This window comes from Pelodiscus sinensis, chromosome 1, assembly GCF_049634645.1.
Source record: "Pelodiscus sinensis isolate JC-2024 chromosome 1, ASM4963464v1, whole genome shotgun sequence".
Taxonomy (NCBI): Eukaryota; Metazoa; Chordata; order Testudines; family Trionychidae; genus Pelodiscus; species Pelodiscus sinensis.
The window spans coordinates 209227050-209242091 of record NC_134711.1 but is presented as its reverse complement, the minus strand read 5'-3'; the positions used below and the strand labels follow the sequence as shown (position 1 = coordinate 209242091).

Sequence of the window (15042 nt, the reverse complement as noted above, 5' to 3'; positions counted from 1 at the left end):
CTGAAGAGACCTATACTATCAAATCACTGTTCCTGATGCAAGGATTTGTAGATGAAGTCACTCATAACATTCTCTTTCATATGCAAAATTGCCCCTAGTAGCAGAGATGCAACTTGTTTGTATAAAAAAACCCAATCAACCAAAAAATTATATAAAGAAAGAACAAAGGTTTAGAAAGGCAAAATTTGGGTCAACCACATTTCTGTGATTCATATTTGGTTTTGTAACTGTAGTGCTGAAATATATTTTCTTTCTGCAGTCACACAATTCTAAACAGGTATGTGTCTTTAATTTCAGCAAACGGGGACATTTTCCTAACATGGCTTGTATTCCCTTTTGTATTTGCCATCCTCTGTTGTAATAGTTAAACAAAACTGATTAAACTTTAACCTCTCTAAAATATAACAACTGATCAGGAGAAATCTTGCTTATTAGACAACAAAAATTATGTTACATTATTGCAATTTTCCTAGAAAATAGCATTCAGAAGTCAAGGGCTGTTTTAGCTTTGTCAAGTGAGAAATACTGCTTCTAAATTCAGACTGTGCTGTCAAGATTAATTACCCACTCACTGCAGGTGCAGAGCTCTGACACTTCATTGCCTGTGATTCAAAATAACTTCCTTCTCTTAAATGCACAGAGGGAAAAGGATACAAGTTAAAACTGATGCTGAGTAAGTGAATGAGGCTCGCATTATAGGACATCATGGAAATTATACTAACACATTTAAACCTCAGATGTTCTAAATATAATGTTATGCTGCTGCAGAAAGCCTAGTATTTTCAAGACTTGCATCTTTGAACATGATGGCTCTCAAATTAAAATCTGGGTTTACGGCTTCCCTTTCACTCATAGGCCATGTCTTCACCCCATGGAAGATTGACGCTGCTATGATTGATCTTTCAGAATTTGATTTAGCAAATCTAGTTAAGACTTGCTAAATGGAACTCAGAGGGCATCCCCCTTGGCATGCAGTACTCCTGTTTTTACGAGGAATAAGTAAAGCTGCCAAGCTTGGCTTCAGATAAGCTGACTCCAGCTATGTATTCTGCATAGCTGGAGTTGCACACCTTAAACCAAGCTGCTGGGTCTAGTGTAGATCTGGCCATAAATTCAGCAGAACTATTAGTTAAGATTTGAATGGTAAAACTCCCATTGAGAGTTTAGATATTAAATGTTCTAAAACAAAGCATTTGCTCCAATGACCCTGTTAGACAGTGTGCTCTAGAGTCACGCAACATGAGATAAAATCTTGAAAAGACCTCATTAATATTATTATTTACTGTACCTCTCTTGTGGTTGAGGAAGGAAGGACATAGCCATCAATGGACAGGCCATGGCACTACAAACAAATTCAACATTAATTAAAAGCACAATACTTAAAAGTATATCTAGAAACTTATATTTCCTTTTAATTTAAATTCTTCCTGGAAAAGCTGTTTGGATGTAGGACCATTTTTAAAAACAGTGAACTCATGAAAATGTTATTTCTCCCAAAACAATCATCATATGGCCAAACCTCCCCCCCCAACAAACAAACAAACCAACCAACCAACCAACCAACCAAACAAACAATTGGAAACAGAGCTCCCTGGCCTCTGCTAAGGCTGAAGCGCCACACCTGCTGCTGGGGCCAGAACTCCCCTCTGTGCTGCCTGTTTCCCCCCCCCCCCCCACTGACATACTGGGGTGCTGGTGCCCACTACTGCGCGCCTGCCCTACTGCAAGAACGCCCTGTTCCTGGGCTCTGTGGTCCAGGAGCATCCATGGTCCTTGCCAGACCACAGATGTTACTGGACCAGGGAGTCCGGTGAAGGGAGGTACAACCTGTCCTTGGAAAGCAGTAACAGCAGGAGATATCTAAAGGTGGAAGTACATCAATTTAAATATGAGCTTGTAATATGAAAGGACAATTCAAGGAGGAAAAAAATCCCACCCACCAATAAAAAAGCATTGTTATGGACCAGGAAAGTGAAGACCTCCTTCTCTTGTTCCCTGAGATGAAACGTTGTCTAGTTTAGGGTAGCGCTGTAAAATCCCCAGTTAAAAAGTTAACCAGTTAAGCAGGATCTCGCAGGCAAAGGGCTGCTTCAGCCCAGGTGGACCGCCAGTTAACCGGTTAGCAGTAAACATCACCTGGTAAGGGGCAAGTAAATATATAAATCCAGTGTTTAGGTTTATGGGGTTCTTTTTAAAGGAACAGCCAGAAGAATGGGCCAAAAGAAAATACAAATAAAATTCTATTTGAGTCTCCAAAAAACAAAACAAAGAGAAACTTTCACATACAGTAGTTCAGGAAAGAAACGGTACATACTATACAAAGGGATCAGGATAGCTTGCAGATGAGTAAACATTAAAATCTAGATGAAAGTAGGGGGTATTAGCTTTTCATGTATGGAAACATAACAATGACCAGCTGTTGCCAACACAGCACTAAGAGCAGCACTCAACTTCAAGTAATAAAAGGCTTGCTTAATACCTGTAAATGCACAAACTCTTTGCATATTTAATTCATGCGGAGCATTTAGCTTGCAGGTACAAAATCATTTAAGTTCCACATTTTGGCCCATTGTCTGGCTATTCCTTTAAAAAGGATCTTATAAACCTGAAACTGGATTTTTATATTTACTTGCACTATTACATTTAAATTGACACAGTTTACTTGAAGCCTAGTCAATTCAAAGAACAAGTTAAAAGAAGGACAAGTAATTAACTGAAGTCACCCTACAAATTGCTGTAATTTTAAAGGCCCTGCTTGAATTGCAGGATGATTGTGAAATAACTGCAGCTGAGTTGTGGACAAGAAATGGAAAAATCACAGAAAAGTAATAATGAACCTTTATTAATTGTGCAATTTGGAAAAACTAGAGAAGACCTATTTGTTTAAGAAACAATATCTGGAATAATTTAATCATTCAAATAATTAAATTATGCCTGCTAATTTTTTGTTTGATAATCAGATATTTGCTGCAACTATATTACAGCATTGGACTGACAACCTGATTCCCACCCATGTGAGCGCAGATAAATGGGGTTCTACTGTAAAAATGCTGAAAAAGAGTGTTGCAAACCTAAAAATGTATGCAAAATTGTGGACTGTACACAGCAAGCTAATTCAACTCAAAATTGCAGGGGAAACCTAATATGTTCTCAGATGTGCAATTTCCACAATATTACAAATTAAGGTTGACCATCATTTTACAACTCTATTTTGCTATCTTTTAAATGTTGCTGTATAGAAGTCACTCAAGCAACAAGGGAAACTGACTATTCATGGGAAACTGAGACACTGATTATAAAAAGTGTTTACATGCATAAAACTTAAATACTTTTTTTCCTCAGGTGTCGGTCAGTTTTAGTTATTTGTAAAAAGTTATATTTCAAATAGTGGCAACTTAAGTTGGCAGTGTCCCCTTAATAAAGCAAGTTGATGAATTCACAAAAGACTTATTCCAGCAAAGACAGCAGTTATACCTGTGTGTTAGAGTATTTCTTTGAACTGCATAACTGAGAGCTAACTAGACTCATGGCATATATACCTACGTCCACTTTAGTACTCAATAGGGCTCAATGCTGCCAATGTGCTGGCCCTTCTGCAACAATTCACAAAAAGCAGGTGAATAGTCTCACTGAAGTTGACAAGGATTCATGTTTCCCTGTTTCTTAAATCATTCTCTAGCTCAACTCCTGCACCATACTGCTAAACTCAGGAGCAACTGCAGGGATTATTTTCAATTACTTTTGATCAAACTAAAAATTGGTTTAAAAATATTATAGCCCTTGAGAAACCCAGCAGTAGAATAAAGGCATTTTAAGAAACATAGCTCTTTATTTAACCCTTCCAATTCTAACCACTTCTTGAATTGGGGGTGTGTGGATTATGAGCCCTTGAAATAGATTTTGCATTTAAAATGGGGAACGATGTAAAACTGTAGAATTTAATCATTTGGTTGCAGTTTTAGTGCTGGTTTTCAGAGGAAACACAAACTGATTCATGAGCACATGTGACTGGAGCTCTTGTGTATTAGTCTGACATATTCCACAAAAGTATTATAGTTTATTCCTGACCATAGTAATATTACATCTGAAACACCAAGATGCTCTACACTCTCCTCTGCTATTAACATACCTTCTGAAGGATTTTCCATACTTTTTGATAGAACCCTACAGGAACTCTGTTAATAGCACCATCAAGCCTTCTTCTGCGGAGCCATTGCCCTTGGCGATCACCCCAGCTGATGTGGTTTCCCGTAGACCCAGTAGGGGATGAAGCCCTACTGGGAGATGATGGAGTACTGCCCCTCTGCAAGAGACAGACCATTTAGTAACTATAACACATTAACATGCAAGCACCAACCCTTGCCTGTTACACCATTCTGCCTCCGTTTCAATTCTAGGTGGTTTCAGTGAATACTGACTGATTACTATTGAAGAGGTTGACAGGATAAGGTCAGTGGTTTTCTTTCATAACAAATCTCTTCACATTTTACTTATTTGCCTCAATTCCGAAATGAACCAATGAGCAGTCAGCAAAACAAAATGAGCTTGACCCAATTAATAGAGAAAATTTAGAAAAGTCTTCTATTGTGATTGGGGGCGGAGGAGTATCTGTATTTGATAGAGCAACCACACAGCCTGAATCCTAATTCTAAGTGGCACTGTTGTGAAAGTACTAAAACTCTAAAACAAATACCTCTCTCCTGACTTGGCAACTCCTGCTATTTTCCCCTTGCTCTCCCACCCAAATACTACTCAGGCTAGACTCTCCTTAGCTTATAAGATCAAAATATATATTGAGGATTTTGGGCTAGTGCTAAACTTTAATGCTAAAATTAGTAGAAAGGAATTGTAACTTTTTTGCTGCTCAGTGATGGTTTCAAGGTACACTATGAAAAGGGCACAGGCGTGTAAATGGTTAAACTAAACAGAACAGATTGATAGGTTTGTTTGCTCACACTGCAGTGATGTGTATGGAGAGGGATCCTGCCATCCATGTTCAAGGGATGGTTGTTACTCTGCCCATTTGATAAATATCTTATAGAATCTCAGAATTATAAAACTGGAAGGGACCTCGAGAGGCCATCTAGCCCAGTCCCCTGCCCTCAGGGCAGGACTAAGCATCTTGATTGCTTCTCTGCCCCCCTCTAGTGCTGAGTCTATAATTTCCTTGAATAGGAATTAATTTGCTTTGTGGTATTTGCCAGTTCTGCCAACCCTGTATATTCTTTGCACCACAGCTTTTGGTGTGAAAGAGATCACAGGATCTGCAGTTGTGTTTGAAGAGAAATGATGGGTCCATAATTTCAAGAAGGCACTTTTGCAACATACTTCAGGGGTCAGAAGCTGCCTTGTAATGTCTTATATTCTCAGTTATTATGCTGTTGCTCTGGATTTAATTGTTATGTACTCATTCAGGCTTGATCAGGAGCAAACTGGGCAAACAGATAATTGCTCTTTGTTATCTGTAAAGTTGGTGCATCATCATGCAACCCAGTGGAAATGACATGTATTCTGCATTAGGAGCCCTAATTCCTTCTTGCATCAGAATGACTCTGTCATTCTTCAGCAGCCAGTCCACAGCCTGGGGAGGCAAAGACCACCCATTTAAAGGAATGCACTGCAAAGAATGAGACAAGAGACCATATTTTGATACATGAGCCTATTCAATAAATCACATACACACTATCAGCAGATGAAAGCAAGTCATATGGTATGGCATTTGGGCCAAGTAAACCACCATCTTTGTTCTGTATCGGATTATTTTCCCATACTGTTTTCCTTCTTTTAGCCTCTCTGTAGCTTGCTTTCCTAGTATTGTGCGGTTAAAGCGCAGAATGGTCCTAGAAACAGTGCCATTTATTGTGATACACACAGGAACTATTTACACTTGTGTCCAATTCTGTACATCTTGGAATCAGATTATTTTAGTACTCATGGCAGGCCTGCACACCAGTACACCTGTGTACTATTCCACTGAGCACCGCAGCAGGAAACACACACACACACACACACACACACACCACTGTAGTGATAAACATGCTAACACCACAAAACAATGTGTATTAGTGAACAGAAAATCACATAGTGAAGCCATGTAGGTAGGCAATATTGAGGTGCTATTGTTTCCATGCACTATGTGTTGTAACAAACCACGTTGCTGTTCAGAAGTGTTCCCCAAAGTTCATGCACAGAGCTGCCCCTGACTGTAAGTACCATCCCCTTTTTGTTAGCCCACCTGGATGTTACTCCCACCTCCTCTGCTCAACTGGCGGGAAGCAGAGTGATATGGCTGGCAGCTAGGGGAGCAGAGTCACGCTGCTCTGCTTCTTCCCACCGCAGCTGGTGAGTGTGAGGGGCCCAAAAACAGTGCTGCCAGAACCAGCTCAACCCTTCAGTCCCCAGTTCATGTCTCTTGGGGAAAGTGGGACTGGAAGAAGGGACAGGGGCAGGGCAGGGGAAGGGAAGAGGCAGGGTGCAGGTGGGAAGAGGGATGGCTGGGGCGGAGCCTGAGGTGGAGGGGGCATTGGCTCAGCCCTCCCCTGGTGGTGCAGAGAGGATCACATGTGGGGAGGGGAAGTGGTCACATGGCTGGTGCTCCCTGTGTCCTTGACAACCAGTCGCCCCTGGTCTCTGTACACATGGATCCATTGGCCAAAAACCACCAGGGGTAGGTGAGTGTGAGAAAATGGAGTTTACTGTCCATTTTAGACAGTGAAAGGCTACTTCCAGTTCTAGCACTGCCTGGTTTCTGCTCTGCACTAGAGTACGGTGGGAATGTGAGGACCTGAACCAGACAGGGCATCTGGGAACTGCATTTTATTAGAGCAAGGCATGTTGGGAAGGGGTCAAGCACTCCCATCTTAACAGTGAGAGCCTAGGAAAGAGCAGAGGTTGCTGAAGATCTCTCTATTAAAGGCCTTGGACGGAGAGGGCCAGCTGGAGCAGAAACTCACACTAGTAAATGCCATGGGTTAATTCATCTTTGTGTACTGGACCAGGATTCGTACCAGTAATCTTTGTCAATATTCAGAGTGGGTGATACTTATCCCTGTCCACAGTGGCCAGCCAAATCCAATGGACCATTTAAATTCCCAGGTTTTAAAGGGTACCTATGTCTTGTGCAAACCTGCTGATGCGGGATGTATTGCACCCAGAGTGTACAGCACTTGGTTCAAAGTTCAGTGAATTAATAAGGCAAATTGGTCACTTTTGAGAGTTATTTGGAAATGAAGAAACATCCTATTTTTTGAGTATTAAAACAAACTAAAGCTGTTGCAAAGTTATATCCTTAAGGATATGAATTAGGAGCCTATGAAATTCAACCTTTCAGCTACTAATATTGAAGATTTTAACTATATTCAGCAAGTAGTTCTAGAACAATTTGTATAGTGGTGGTGCTGAGAGCCATTGAACCAAACTATAAGCCTTGTACAACATGATGGAAACCACTTCAAGTCAAGGGGTATGGCAGCACCTCAGTCTATGCACTCACCTTCATAGTCTGGTCAATTGGTTAGGCTCTTTGTTACTTGTTATCCTACCACCTAAGATACCTAACACTGTACATTTGTCATTTTACTTGTGTGCCTATTTGTCTTTGCAGACTGAGAAAATTTAAGAGTTAAGATGCAGTGAATTAATATGCTTTATCCTTCAGATCAAAAGGCACAACCAATTTCAAACTCTTATTCAGATCTAGAAGTAATAGTGAATTTGAAGGGAATCTCATCCAAGTCCCTAGTACAAAAAAATACTCCTCAGTTTTATCAACTGGAGGAGGAGGGGAGGGAAGGGAATAGAAGGGCAACACATTACAGTACGTAGAAACTGGCCCACACTTTGCTCTAATCACTACTATTGTCTCTTTCCTCTTATGAGATCAAAATTTATGTAACGAAAAACCCCACTGAGTATAAACCGGGTCAAATTTATATTTCCACATTACCTTTAAATGTTCAGGGATGCACAGGATTTAGCTATGCAGCTCGAAGACAAGTAGTTAAATCCATCATATCTCTGAAAATTTAGAAGAATGTGGAAAATAAACTTATTTCATAAATGGCTGGAAATAAAAGCTGGCTCTCATTGAAGGTGGATAGAACAAAAAAAAAATTGAGGGCTTAAAAAAATGAATTTCACATAAGAAAAGCTGCAAGTAATGTTTAGGTTTCCCACATAGGGGGAAATGAAAGACTGCAAATCTCTGAATGGTATTTTACCGTGAACCTGGAAGTATGCATGCTGCCAGACAAGGAATGGCCCCCATAAAAGAACTACAAAACAGAAATAATAAAAAAAAAAGTCAGTCAGTCATGACAAGACAATAAGATGAAGTGACACATCCACAAAAAGACAACATATATACAATAAAAATTAAACTCACTTATTCATTTAAGGGAGAACCATTCTTTGGGTCAGACAGAATAGGCTCTCTCAATGGTACAATTTCACTGATGTCAGGGAATTTACTCCTGATTTTCATTAGTGCAAGTGAAATCACATTTAGACCCTTTATGTTTAAGGATCTTCTGAATTTTACATTCATCTCTTACTATACTATCGCAAATTTTCCACTGACTCTACCTTAGACAGCACAAAGACATAAAAACGCAAATGAGATCAAATAAATGCAGCTGCCTTCACATGATGCAGGGTTTGTATTGCAAGCTTACATTTCCTCTTCAGCTTCTCTTGTCTTATATTAATGCTAGAAAGAAAAGTTATCCCATGCTGTCTAAACATGCAACTTGCCAGCCAACTTGGTAATGCTTAGCAAAACTAGTGAAGCAGTTTTCCAAGAAAAGTGGTTAGATGCTGGCTAGCACCTAAAGATATTCCTAAAAACCTTCTATTTGGTTAAACAATAATGACTCAGACAAGTTGTAAAAGTAATGGAACTGATTTTCAAAGAATTAGGAGCATCCAAAGACATCAATTATAGGAAGTGGAGACACATTTGAAAATCAGCTCCAATATAGAAACAGTCTAAATCAAATCACTCAAAATGTTCATTGTCACACTGATGTCTTGAAGGGCCAGGGTTTTTTCCCATAATACTAAAGGTTGAATACTACAAATGGCTCAACAAGACCTATTGGGAATCACCATAAATGGAAAAAGCCCAACGCTCCACAGCACAGAGGAAGCCACTCAACTCCTTTTTGATGCTGAAAAGGCACCTTTCCTTCTAATGTGATTAATCCCAGAAAACATCTTTTCTTTATATTAAATGTCTATGCCATTGTGTTGTTTTTCTATTTAGAACTATATGGTAATGTTGCCATCTAGTGGCCAGTCAGGTATTCCAAAAGACTGGACATTCTAATGTGTTCTCTACTTGAAAATAAATTAACTCAGATATTCACAACTTGTCATATGACTGTTATCCACACACTATATTTGTATGATGATATAAGTTGCTAGACCTCTGGACTGGAACATAGGACATACTTCTCTCAACAAATTAGCAGCAGTAGCAAAGACAAAACTTCATTGTATTAATTAAATCACTTACTACTTGAATGTTAAAAGGTTCTGTATTTAGAGCATACAAAAAAAACCTCTCAGTTCTCTTAATGCTAGGACAAGTGTACATAATTCAGTAGTGAGTGAGGGAAACATGCATTCTTAATGAACATATAGATTTATTTCACCTTTTCATCTGCAAGTAACCTCCTAGACATCTGGAATTAAAAATTAGTTATGCAGTTAAACAAATGTGCAAAAAAACAAAAACCCAAAAAACCAAAAACAGTTTCAAAACAATCTGGTTTGTGTGTCTTGTTGTATCTGTCCTTGTGCTAACTTGCTGCATGAGAAAATGTATTAGCAAAAAAGAATGCTAGGAGCTCTTACAGGATAATGACAGTTATCCCTCCTACACAGAAACATGCAAAAAACAGATCTCAGATTTCTTTTGAGTGAATCTTTACATCTGCATGGAAGGACTCAAGAGGGGGAGGAGACAGAGAAGTAAAAATCCCTGCTTATAGATCCTAGTGCCAGATGATGCTGTATGCAGCAACTGAGCTGGCTTTCTCTTCCATATTGCTGTAATTCAGTCAAAAACAAATATTTTAATCAGGAGAAATTAAATCGGGACTTATTTATTTAGGCCGAATCATCAGACAAACTTGTTTCGGTTTAAGAATTACATTTGCATGCCAAAGTAAATAAGAATTGAATGTGCTGTTTCCAGAAAAGAAGTTTGCATCTAGTAATCAGCACAGATAAACTCTTTCAGCTGTCTTGGTATCCTGTTTTTACCGTACTCATATTACTGCATTAATGGAGAGGTAGCTTACGAATCCCTCTGCCTACTGAGATAAGAAAATGCCTCTTTGTTTGCCTTCCAATCTACTGTATGATAAAGTAAACAGAATTCTGTACCTGAGACATATGGGTCACATTAATAATTTGTATGACAGACAAAACAGAGGTGTAAAACAAGTATAATCAGAGGTGTAAAATGAATATTGTTTGAGACAAATCTTTACTTTGATGCAAATGGAATCTTTAAGTATGGGTACGTCTAGACTACATGCCTCTGTCGTCAGAGGCATGTAGATTAGGCTACCAGACAGGAAAATGAAGCGGCGATTTAAATAATCGCCGCTTCATTTAAATTTACATGGCTGCCGGGCTGAGCCGACAAGCAGCTGATAGTCTGGACACGCGGGTGGTGATATCAAAGGTATTTGTCAACCCCCCAGGTATGCCTCCTGGGATGAGGTATACCTAGGTGGTCGACAAATACCTTTGATGTCACCACCCGCGCGTCCAGACTATCGCACGCTGAGCCGACAAACAGCTGATCAGCTGTTTGTCGGCTCAGCGTGGCAGCCATGTAAATTTAAATGAAGCGGCGATTATTTAAATCGCCGCTTCATTTTCCTATGTCTGGTAGCCTAATCTAAATGCCTCTGGCAACAGAGGCATGTAGTCTAGACGTACCCTAAGAATGATGGAAACTTGGTCTAAGTCAGGTACCTTTAATGCTTCAAACCAGAAGCTGTTTTGAAATGTGTAAATTTCAGAATTTTAAATTAAAACCAAAAAGGAAAATGTTTTAGAAAAAAAATATTTCCTTGTCCCTCCCCTCCCTATTTTTTAAAACAGCCACAACAACTTCAAATAATAAAACAGGTAGGAAAATTGTGAAATGTACCATGAATATAATAGCGCTTAGATATACCAAAACACAAATCAGTTTCTCTCTTGAGTTTAAAAAGTGACTTTCATAAATCCTGTGTCGATTAAAAATGGGCAGAAAGGAAGATCCTCCCACCTGTTTCATTTCACTCTTCAGTCTAGTAATGCCACTTCTTTCTGTTTTAGTTGCTCCAGTGTGTCCCACTTCATGAATAGAAATTGCAGGGCTGGAGCTAGAGGAATCTAGAGGCCTCACTGAAGAAAGAAATAATGCAATTTTATAAATTAAATGGAGTTATGTTTAAGTAATAATAAGAATACAACTTATAAGGTGTTTTTCCTTTAATTCCTACATACAATTTTATGTCAGGACTATGCACTTTCCATGATCTCTCTAAAATTTCCAATCAGAATGTCTAAAGTTAGATTCCTAAATCCATATTTAGACATTTAAATATTTTTGGCCCAATTTTCAAAAGCAGTGGGAATCTGCAGTTAATTAATTCATTGAGTGCTCAGCTAGGGATGTGAACGACTAGTTGCTCCCCCCCACTTGCTGCCTCTATAAGAAAGAGGCAGCGGGGGGGGCGGAAGAGGAGGTAGTGCTTCAAAGCAGCAGTGCTGCATGGAGCCCAGGGCAGCTGAGTACTCCGCAGCTGACCCTAGGCTCCATACAGCGCTGCTGCTTTGAAACACCACGGGGACCATGCAGCCAACGGAGGACTGCTTGAGTTCTCTGCTGGCCCTGTGTTCCCTGCAGCGCTTTCGCCTTTGAAGTGTAGCTCTTGCTACACTTGAAAGGCAGAGGCGCCCTTATCAACTAATCAAATAATTGATGCAAATTGCATTGACTATTCAATTAGCCCATTAATCTAAATTAACATCCCTATCCTCAATCCTTCCAAATATTTTGGCCTGATTTTTCAGAACCTACCTATAGATTTAGAAGCTATTTCTAATGCCACTCAGAAATTCCTGGGAACTATTGATATGCCTTTGAAGTTTAGACACGTCAGATTATTTTGACCTCAATATCCTTCAACCATGGTCAGATTAGACATTCTCTTTCTAAAAATCTGTCTGCATATCATGAGAGCTTGCCATGACCTAATTTTAGTGCACAAAGTTCTCTGTATTGGTGTATATTTTGAAACAAATTGATGTGCAGTTACTTGACATGATTTTCAAACCCGTGAAAAGATAAACCTTGAAAATGGTGCTTAGGTAAGAAGGAAACAGAGCTGTGCTCTGTCTCCATGCCCCTTACATGCCCCCAACAAATAATGGGCACACAGTCTATGTGCCATCTCTAGCATCAAGAAATATTGCCATTCATAAGCATTTTCACCAGCTCTTTGTTTCAGACCTACATCTGTGTTCTAAATTTAACCGTGAGCCTTAAACATCATCTAACATAAGTGAATTCAACCAACACTCAACATTGTATCTGGCCTTACAAAGATACAATCCTAGTCCTTGTGCTCGGAGTGATCCTGGCTAGCCCTGACAGCAACCCTAAACAGGTGGAGGGGAGCGGGCTATTCCCGTCCTCATCTGTAATATCCTGCACAACTGGGCCTTGTACAGAGTGCAGATCACACATAGTGTCCTGTAAAAGGGCATAAGGCAGGGATTACTCTGGCTCACACTTCTAGATAGTCATTCTTTTACACCAGCTGGGAATCTGGCCTTCCATGAATAACTCTAACAATATCTCCCAAAGTTCCCACTAAGACATCATGGAGCTGACCCTCCCCACAACAACATGGTAGGGGCTAAATAGACACATCAATGCCCAATCCTAGAATTGTTTACATTTTAACAATTACTCTGTATTCAAAAGTGAAAAGATGCCACAATAAACTATCTTTGCAATGAGAAGGTATGTCACCTGGCTGGTAAGCATGTTGAGGGGCATGCTTATAAACAGACCACTTTTTGTATATATAAAAATGCTGGATGCAATCTTACTACAATTCTTAGCCTATCCCTCCTATCGTATATTTCCACAGATGTCTCAGAAACCATTAACTGGTCATACAACGTCGCTGAATTAAAAATTCTATAGTTCAAAATAATACTTGGGGGGTACTAAAAATAACAGGCACATCCCTGTGTTTTATACATCATGGCTGTGTCTAGACTGGCCAGTTTTTCTGGAAAATCAGCCGCTTTTCCAGAAAAACTTGCCAGCTGTCTACTCTGGCCGCTTGAATTTCTGCAAAAGCACTGACTTCCTACTGTAAGAAATCAGTGCTTTTTGCAGAAATACTAGGCTGCTCCCGTTCGGGCAAAAGTCCCTTTTGCGCAAAAGGGCCAGTGTAGACAGCTGAGATTTGTTTTACGCAAAAATGCGCCGATCGCGAAAATGGCGATCGGGGCTTTTTTGCGCAAAAGCGCGTCTAGATTGGCCACGGACTCTTTTCCGCAAAAAGTGCTTTTGCGGAAAAGCGTCCGTACCAATCTAGACGCTCTTTTCTGAAAATGCTTTTAAAACGGAAAACTTTTCCGTTAAAAGTATTTCCGGAAAATCAGGCCAGTCTAGACGTAGCCCATTGGTATCTCTGTGGCAAACATTTCTAAAGAGGAGACTGCTGCTTGTAACACAAACTCTGCATCTCAAGAGCTCCTGCTTATTAAATATGTGCACAAGTTATAATACATTCAAGCAACCAAATAGTCAACTTACCGCTTCTTTCAACGCCAAACTCTTTCCCACTCAAAATATGGTGCAGGAGATTTTTCATATCAAAGGGGCTTAGATTCATTAAACTTTCTGAGGCTTCTTCACCTAGTGAGAAAATACTGTTTTAAGTCATTCATATTGTAGTTTTTTCTAGGGTTAATAACTAGTCATGGTCTGTCGTTAATGCCTGCTTAAAAAAAAGGCAAAAAGTAATTGATAAACCCTGAAGAGATAATTTTCATACAAGGAAACAATTATTATTTGTACTAGGGTTTGGGTAAAACCTCATTGAAGCTAGTGGGTGTAACAGCTACCCTTCACTGAGATAGATGTTAGAATTAAAATGACTGAAATAATAGGAGCAACCTCCCCTCCCCCCCCCCCCCCAAAAAAAAAAAACCAGATCAAATGCAAGGCTGCTGGCAAGGAATCTGAACAATGTGGATGGAGGAGTTTTCCTGAGGAATGACTGGGGGCTGGGTATTGCAGAGGGCTGGGTATTGTTTGATGGAGCTGTCCATATAAGGGACAGAAACAGAAGAAATACAACAGAGGCAGACAAAGAGAGCAGTAAAGAAGTCCCCAGAGATGGCCAGAGAAGCATTTGTAGCATGATTCCAAGAAAAATTTAAGTGTGAGAGAAAGCTTTTGGGCAAAGTGAAGGATGGAAAGAGGCCTAGAACTGCTTTTTCATTCTTATTGTGTTCTGGGAAACAGGACTTTATATATTTTTTGTAAACAAACAGGATTGTAAAAAAAAAAAAAAAAATCGTAACTCCATCATCAGTTTCTTCTCCTAATGGAAACAACCCACATGTTCCCAAATATTGGCTAACTACTTGGGTCACCAGGTTTCAGAGGGGTAGCCGAGTTAGTCTGTAACAGGAAAAATTTAAAACAACAACAAACAGACTAGTAGCACCTTAAAGACTAACAAAACATACCATTTGCATAACATAAAAACTTGTAAATGAAGTTAAGTTCCAATCCTTCTCTGTGTATTTGGCTTGTGGAAGAACACTTTAATCTACTTGGACACTCATTAATGCATCTCCAAAGTCATTGTTTTGTTTTAGGCCAATTCCGCAAGCCAAATACAGAGAGAAGGATTGGAACTTAACTTCATTTACAAGTTTAAGTCTTATGCAATGTTGTGAAAAGGACATCAGCTGGCTCCCACACTATCATCCACATCTTCATGACTT

The 15042-nt window shown here is 39.6% G+C and overlaps 1 protein-coding gene across 10 annotated transcripts in view; it reads right to left on the bottom strand.

Annotated features, from left to right (window-relative positions):
• The window catches only part of PHKA2 (phosphorylase kinase regulatory subunit alpha 2), an 87206-nt gene that overhangs the window by 7066 nt on the left and 65098 nt on the right, over positions 1 to 15042 (bottom strand). For 8 of the 10 annotated variants that reach the window (XM_075913734.1, XM_075913692.1, XM_075913718.1 and 5 more), the window contains 6 exons: positions 13841 to 13942; positions 11288 to 11406; positions 9654 to 9683; positions 8220 to 8273; positions 4130 to 4303; positions 1289 to 1342 (listed from right to left, as the gene is read on the bottom strand). In XM_075913734.1, coding sequence (XP_075769849.1) covers positions 1289 to 1342; positions 4130 to 4303; positions 8220 to 8273; positions 9654 to 9683; positions 11288 to 11406; positions 13841 to 13942 — 533 coding nt within the window. The remainder of the gene's footprint in view (positions 1 to 1288; positions 1343 to 4129; positions 4304 to 8219; positions 8274 to 9653; positions 9684 to 11287; positions 11407 to 13840; positions 13943 to 15042) is intronic. The other 2 variants (XM_075913700.1, XM_075913710.1) reach the window with 2 other exon arrangements.